The 9,276-nt window shown below is 53.4% G+C and overlaps 1 protein-coding gene across 1 annotated transcript in view; it reads left to right on the forward strand.

Annotated features, from left to right (window-relative positions):
• The window catches only part of LOC133347978 (uncharacterized), a 44,501-nt gene extending 35,996 nt beyond the window's left edge, over nt 1-8,505 (forward strand). Inside the window, exon 8 of the mRNA XM_061560738.1 lies at nt 6,940-8,505. Coding sequence (XP_061416722.1) covers nt 6,940-7,143 — 204 coding nt within the window. The 3' untranslated portion in view covers nt 7,144-8,505. The remainder of the gene's footprint in view (nt 1-6,939) is intronic.
• Nucleotides 8,506-9,276: the final 771 nt, after the last annotated feature.

Below are 9,276 nucleotides of genomic sequence, written 5' to 3' on the forward strand. Positions count from 1 at the left end.
CAGAGACTCGCACACTCACAGACTCACACGCAGACTCGCCACACACAGACTCCCACATTCACAGTTTCGCTTGCATGTGAGCGAACAACTGATTGAGCTGCAGACTCAAACGCAGACTCACCACATGTAGACTCAATACACGCACAACTCGCACACTCACACCCTTACACAGTGGCTCACATGCTCAGAGAGTCTCACATGCTCACAGTCTCACGTGCGTGTGAGTGAGCAAGTGATTGAGCTGCAAACTCACCACACGCAGGCTCATGCAGAGACTCACACACTCAGAGACTCACACACTCAGAGACTTGCACACTCACAGACTCGCACGCAGTGACTGGCACACTCACAGACTCACACACTCAGACTCACACACTCAGACTCGCACACGCAGAGACTCGCACACTCACAGACTCACGCACTCAGACTCACACGCAGAGACTCGCACACTCACAGACTCACACTCACAGACTCACACTCACAGACTCACACACTCACAGACTCGCACGCAGTGACTCGCACACTCACAGACTCGCACACTCACACGCACAGACTCACACACTCACAGACTCACACACTCACAGACTCGCACGCAATGACTCGCACACTCACACTCACACACTCGCACACTCACAGACTCACACACTCACCGACTCACATGCAGAGACTCGCACACTCAGACTCACACGCAGAGACTCACACACTCACAGACTCACACGCAGAGACTCGCACATTCATAGACTCGCACGCAGAGACTCGCACACTCACAGACTCGCACGCAGTGACTCGCACACTCACAGACTCACACACTCACAGACTCGCACACTCACACACTCGCACACTCACAGACTCACACACTCACAGACTCACACACTCACAGACTCGCACGCAGTGACTCGCACACTCACAGACTCACACACTCGCACACTCACAGACTCACACACTCACCGACGCACACACAGAGACTCGCACACTCAGACTCACACGCAGAGACTCGCACACTCACAGACTCGCACGCAGAGACTCACACACTCACACGCAGAGACTCGCACACTCACAGACTCACACGCAGAGACTCGCACGCAGAAACTCACACGCATAGACTCGCACACTCACAGACTCACACGCAGAGACTCGCACACTCACAGACTCACACGCAGAGATTCGCACAATCACAGACTCACACACTCAGACTCGCACACGCAGAGACTCGCACACTCACAGACTCACGCACTCACAGACTCACAAGCAGAGACTCGCACACTCACAGACGCACACGCAGACTCGCCACACACAGACTCCCACATTCACAGTTTCGCTTGCATGTGAGCGAACAACTGATTGAGCTGCAGACTCAAACCCAGACTCACCACATGTAGACTCAATACACGCACAACTCGCACACTCACACCCTTACACAGTGGCTCACATGCTCAGAGAGTCTCACATGCTCACAGTCTCACGTGCGTGTGAGTGAGCAGGTGATTGAGCTGCAAACTCACCACACGCAGGCTCAAGCAGAGACTCACACACTCAGAGACTCACACACTCAGAGACTTGCACACTCACAGATTCGCACGCAGTGACTGGCACACTCACAGACTCACACACTCAGACTCACACACTCAGACTCACACACTCAGACTCGCACACGCAGAGACTCACACACTCACAGACTCACACTCACAGACTCACACTCACAGACTCACACACTCACAGACTCGCACGCAGTGACTCGCACGCAGTGACTCGCACACTCACAGACTCGCACACTCACACTCACAGACTCACACACTCACAGACTCACACACTCACAGACTCGCACGCAGTGACTCGCACACTCACACTCACACACTCGCACACTCACAGACTCACACACTCACCGACTCACATGCAGACACTCGCACACTCAGACTCACACGCAGAGACTCACACACTCACAGACTCACACGCAGAGACTCGCACACTCATAGACTCGCACGCAGAGACTCGCACACTCACAGACTCGCACGCAGTGACTCACACACTCACAGACTCACACACTCACAGACTCGCACACTCACACACTCGCACACTCACAGACTCACAAACTCACAGACTCACACACTCACAGACTCGCACGCAGTGACTCGCACACTCACAGACTCACACACTCGCACACTCACAGACTCACACACTCACCGACTCACACACAGAGACTCGCACACTCAGACTCACACGCAGAGACTCGTACACTCACAGACTCGCACGCAGAGACTCACACACTCACACGCAGAGACTCGCACACTCACAGACTCACACTCACAGACTCACACACTCACAGACTCACACGCAGAGACTCGCACACTCAGACTCACACGCAGAGAATCGCACACTCACAGACTCACACGCAGAGACTCGCACACTCACAGACTCACACGCAGAGACTCGCACACTCACAGACTCGCACGCAGAGACTCACACACTCACACGCTGAGACTCGCACACTCACAGACTCACACGCAGAGACTCGCACGCAGTGACTCGCACACTCACAGACTCACACACTCATAGACTCGCACACGCAGAGACTCGCACACTCACAGACTCACGCACTCACAGACTCACACGCAGAGACTCGCACACTCACAGACTCACACTCACAGACTCGGACGCAGAGACTCGCACACAGAAACTCACACGCAGAGACTCGCACACTCACTGACTCACACGCAGAGACTCGCACACTCACAGACTCACACACTCGCACACTCACACACTCGCACACTCACAGACTCACACACTCACAGACTCACACGCAGAGACTCGCACACTCACAGACTCACACGCAGAGACTCGCACACTTACAGACTCACACGCAGAGACTCGCACGTAGAAACTCACACGCAGAGACTCGAACACTCACAGACTCACACGCAGAGACTCGCACACTCACAGACTCACACGCAGAGATTCGCACACTCACAGACTCATACGCAGAGACTCGCACACTCACAGACTCGCACGCAGTGACTGGCACACTCACAGACTCACACACTCAGACTCGCACACTCAGACTCGCACACGCAGAGACTCACACGCAGACTCGCCACACACAGACTCCCACATTCACAGTCTCATGTGCGTGTGAGTGAGCAGGTGATTGAGCTGCAAACTCACAACACGCAGGCTCATGCAGAGACTCACACACTCACAGACTCGCACACTCACAGACTCGCACGCAGTGACTAGCAGACTCACAGACTCACACACTCAGAGACTCGCACACTCACAGACTCGCACGCAGTGACTCGCACACTCACACTCACAGACTCGCACACTCACAGACTCACACACTCAGACTCACACGCAGAGACTCGCACACTCACAGACTCACGCAGAGACTCGCACACTCACAGACTCGCACGCAGTGACTGGCACACTCACAGACTCACACACTCACAGACTCGCACACTCACACACTCGCACACTCACAGACTCACACACTCACAGACTCACACACTCACAGACTCGCACGCAGTGACTCGCACACTCACAGACTCACATACTCGCGCACTCACAGACTCACACACTCACCGACTCACACGAAGAGACTCGCACACTCAGACTCACACGCAGAGACTCGCACACTCACAGACTCACGCAGAGACTCGCACACTCACAGACTCGCACGCAGTGACTGGCACACTCACAGACTCACACACTCAGAGACTCGCACACTCACAGACTCGCACGCAGTGACTCGCACACTCACACTCACAGACTCGCATACTTACAGACTCACACACTCACAGACTCACACGCAGAGACTCGCACACTCACAGACTCGCACGCAGAGATTCACACACTCACACGCAGAGACTCGCACACTCACAGACTCACACGCAGTGACTCGCACACTCACAGACTCACACACTCACAGACTCGCACACTCACAGACTCACGCACTCACAGACTCACACGCAGAGACTCGCACACTCACAGACTCACACTCACAGACTCGCACGCAGAGACTCGCACGCAGAAACCCACACGCAGAGACTCACACGCAGAGACTCGCACACTCACAGACTCACACTCACAGACTCGCATACGCAGAGACTCGCACACTCACAGACTCACGCACTCACAGACTCACACGCAGAGACTCGCACACTCACAGACTCACACTCACAGACTCACACGCAGAGACTCGCACGCAGAAACTCACACGCAGAGACTCGCACACTCACTGACTCACATGCAGAGACTCGCACACTCACAGACTCACACGCAGAGATTCGCACATTCACAGACTCACATGCAGAGACTCACACACTCACAGACTCGCACGCAGTGACTGGCACACTCAGAGACTCACACACTCAGACTCACACACTCAGACTCTCACACGCAGAGACTCGCACACGCAGAGACTGGCACACTCACAGACTCACACTCACAGACTCACACACTCACAGACTCACACGCAGAGACTCGCACACTCACAGACTCACACGCAGAAACTCGCACGCAGAAACTCACACGCAGAGACTCGCACACTCACAGACTCACACGCAGAGACTCGCACACTCACAGACTCACACGCAGAGATTCGCACATTCACAGACTCACATGCAGAGACTCACACACTCACAGACTCGCACGCAGTGACTGGCACACTCAGAGACTCACACACTCAGACTCACACACTCAGACTCGCACACGCAGAGACTCGCACACGCAGAGACTGGCACACTCACAGACTCACACTCACAGACTCACACACTCACAGACTCACACGCAGAGACTCGCACACTCACAGACTCACACGCAGAAACTCGCACGCAGAAACTCACACGCAGAGACTCGCAAACTCACAGACTCATGCACTCACAGACTCACACGCAGAGACTCGCACACTCACAGACTCACACTCACAAACTCGCACGCAGAGACTCGCACGCAGAAACTCACACGTAGAGACTCACATGCAGAGACTCGCACACTCACAGACTCACACGCAGAGACTCGCACACTCACAGACTCGCATGCGTGACTCGCACACTCTCAGACTCACACACTCACAGACTCGCACACGCAGAGACTCGCACACTCACAGACTCACGCACTCACAGACTCACACGCAGACACTCGCACACTCACAGACTCACACACTCACACACTCGCACACTCGCAGACTCGCACACTCACAGACTCACACACTCACAGACTTGCACGCAGAGACTCGCACACTCACAGACTCACACGCAGAGACTCGCACGCAGAAACTCACACGCAGAGACTCGCACACTCACAGACTCACACGCAGAGACTCGCACACTCAGACTCACATGCAGAGATTCGCACAATCACAGACTCGCACGCAGAGACTCGCACACTCAAAGACTCGCACGCAGTGACTGGCACACTCACAGACTCACACACTCAGACTCACACACTCAGACTCGCACACTCACAGACTCGCACGCAGTGACTGGCACACTCACAGACTCACACACTCAGAGACTCGCACACTCACAGACTCGCACGCAGTGACTCGCACACTCACAGACTCACACACTCACAGACTCGCACACGCAGAGACTCGCTCACTCACAGACTCACGCACTCACAGACTCACACGCAGAGACTCGCACACTCACAGACTCACACGCAGACTCGCCACACACAGACTCCCACATTCACAGTCTCATGTGCGTGTGAGTGAGCAGGTGATTGAGCTGCAAACTCACCACACGAAGGCTCATGCAGAGACTCACACACTCACAGACTCGCACACTCACAGACTCGCACGCAGTGACTGGCACACTCACAGACTCACACACTCAGAGACTCGCACACTCACAGACTCGCACGCAGTGACTCGCACACTCACACTCACAGACTCACACACTCGCACACTCACAGACTCACCAGACTCACACGCAGAGACTCGCACACTCAGACTCACACGCAGAGACTCGCACACTCACAGACTCACGCAGAGACTCGCACACTCACAGACTCACACGCAGAGACTCGCACACTCACAGACTCGCACGCAGAGATTCACACACAGACTCACACTCACAGACTCGCACGCAGAGACTCGCACGCAGAAACTCACACGCAGAGACTCACACGCAGAGACTCGTACACTCACAGACTCACACTCACAGACTCGCACACGCAGAGACTCACACACTCACAGACTCACGCACTCACAGACTCACACGCAGAGACTCGCACACTCACAGACTCACACTCACAGACTCACACGCAGAGACTCGCATGCAGAAACTCACATGCAGAGACTCGCACACTCACTGACTCACATGCAGAGACTCGCACACTCACAGACTCACACACTCAAACACTCACACACTCGCACAATCACAGACTCACACACTCACAGACTCACACGCAGAGACTCGCACACTCACAGACTCGCACGCAGTGACTCACACACTCACAGACTCACACACTAACAGACTCACACTCTAAATGTGGAGTGAAATATACAAGCGTCAGGGTCGGGATCGAACCCACAACATTTCTGTATAGTAGGTGAGGTAGTTAACATCTTGCCACCGTGGCGCTAAATTCTTTGACTCACCCACTCAACTACTAAAGCCACCCACTAACCGACTCACAAACCCACTCACCCTGCCACGCACTCAATTTATAACCCACTCACTAAGCCACTCATCCACGCACCTACCTGCACATGCACTCACTAACTCACTCACCCAACAACCCACCCATTAACTCACCCACCCACTCCCTGACCAACTCACGAACCAACCCACCCACTCACACTGTGACCTACTCCATATCTAACCCAACAACTCACTCACCCAGCCCCTCACCTACTAACCTAACCACCCACCAACTCACTCACCCACCTACGCACTCAAATACCCACTCACCCAACTGTAAACAATTTTTTTTTACAAGGTAAGGCCCACAGAGCTGTACAGATCTTATTCAGAAGCAACGTGGCCACAAAAAACCCAGAGGTCTCGGAGAAAAATCCATGAACCACGAGGAGAACATGCAAACTCCAAATATACAGGCATCAAGATCGAGACCGAACCCACAACCTCCTGTACAAAAGGTAAGGTAGTTAACATCTCGCCACCATGGGGCTCCACTCTCTGACTCGCAGCCACCCACTCACCTACCCATTCAGCCACATACCCATTCAGCCACATACACACTAAAAGACCCATATCAGCATATAAGTGGTCTTGTATTCACTCAGTAAATGAAGTTTAATATAAAATTGTACACTCACAGGATCGAAATAAAGATGACATTGCACATCGGAGTAAACCGAGTCGCGGCTATGATAAAATTTAGCATTTGCATAACATTGATTTATTAGCATACAAAATGACTTTTTGCAGAGCGATTTAATACAAAAGTCTGATAGACTACAAAATAAAAGTACATACAAACCAGGCATCAACACCGTTGCTTTGTATGATCTGTGAAACGCAGAAAATTTCAGATAAAATCGGACATTTTGAGCTTGCTGCTGTATCGACTGAGTGGAATCAATACAATTAGTATCGATTCACAATCAACAAAGACCATATATGGGAAAATCTCTGATCGGTGATTTTGATTGCATAGTATTGCAGCGCCCCTTTGATGATGTTATAAAGCACTTGCCCCAACAGTCTGTTAAAGGCTACACGGGGATCTTTGTGTGCGAGTAGCTCACAGATCCTTGAGAGATCTGAACACTGTCCGATCATCAGCGAGCTCCTCCGGCAGGCGAGGCTGCGTTGGCGGTTGTCTGTGCATTCAGAGGTGTTAACTATCCCACGCAGAGAAGTCTGCTTACAGGACATAAGAGGTTCTTCACGTACCGTGCCCCGTGTCACCTGAATGTTAAATGGGGCTCCGGTAATTCAGTGTCCACCGCCGAATCATCTTTCACCATCACCACGCGTCCATTAAGGCCAATGTGACGAGGCCATAGATAGACAACGCGTTAAAACGGGGTGGGGAGGGGGGGGCAAGAAAAACGTCGTACTACGTGACATCACAACACCCTGCACGCAGCCATAGTGGCTGATTAGGGTGCGCATCATTTACGAATATGTGGTTTAAGTGGTTGAGAGTAGATTTTGGTGTAAATTGATCACGATGCTTTGCGCAGCCTGCATTTAAAATTTCATGCGTGGGTGCGTGAGCAGATATGAGTGGGTGAGTGCGTGAGTAAGCCGGTGAGTATGTGGGTGGATGGAGGGAGCTGGGCGGGCACGGCATGGGCTGGAGTGGAGGTGGACTGATGCGGTACGGGAGGATGTGGAGCTGAGTGGGCTTTGCCGACGACTGGTACCAGTGGTGTCGAGATCGGCCTCTGCAGGGAGGCTCGTGAAGGATGCTTCTACTTGGCAGTTGGCGACACTCGCCCTCCAACAACAACGGAGGAGTGACGCTCACAACAACGAGCAGAACACCGGATGATAAATATGCAGCAATTTGGCACAGTACGGGGTACAGGTGGTGCTGCCAGTCATCTCAGTCAGCAACCCATGGCACCTGGGTCTGTTCCAGGACCTCCGGTCAGCGAGCCTTCGACACTTCACGTGGCTTCAAAGTGCACCTGGCCTGGCACAGTCGCTGTGGTGACGTCACTGTTACTTATTGGCGAATGGTGACGGTTGATAATGCAGCGGTGGTTGTGAGAGATGTCATTTTGGGGGGGGGGGCGCCAACCCTGACCAGCTGTGAACCACCTCACGTCGCCCGCAGCCACCAGTGGCCACGGGGAGTTCTGGATGGGTGCGAGGGGCTGGTAGCGAGGGGGGAGGGGACATGGAAGGTGAGAATTATTTATTATGCTTTATTTTTATTATTTTATTAATACCCTTCTACGTGACTTTACCGAAAGAACCAAGAAGATGAATCCCTGCAGTCACGAAAGCTTAAATCGAGATGTAGAGGTGTTACATACTGGGGTGGAGCAAGCCATTACGTTGCGGTGTCTACATCACGGTCCGTGCGTGGGGTGTCTACATCAACGTCCGCATACAGCCCCGCCCCTCGGGGGCAGTTGGCTATATAAGGCGGTGTGCTAGAGAGCTCGAGGCAGTCGTTGGAGCAGAAGAGCCGTTGGAGACTGAAACCAGCTCGCAAGCCTGGGACTACACTGAGTCGGTCTCCTGCAGGAGTGAACCGAGCTGTGGGTGAGTGCGTGGCTGTGTGAGTCTCTGTATGTGAGTCTCTCCGTGTGAGTCTGTGTGTGTGAGTCTGTCTGTGTGGAACAGTCATGGTGGG

The sequence above is a fragment of the Lethenteron reissneri genome, chromosome 26 (assembly GCF_015708825.2).
Source record: "Lethenteron reissneri isolate LAM-NWPU_2019-01 chromosome 26, ASM1570882v1, whole genome shotgun sequence".
NCBI lineage: Eukaryota > Metazoa > Chordata > Hyperoartia > Petromyzontiformes > Petromyzontidae > Lethenteron > Lethenteron reissneri.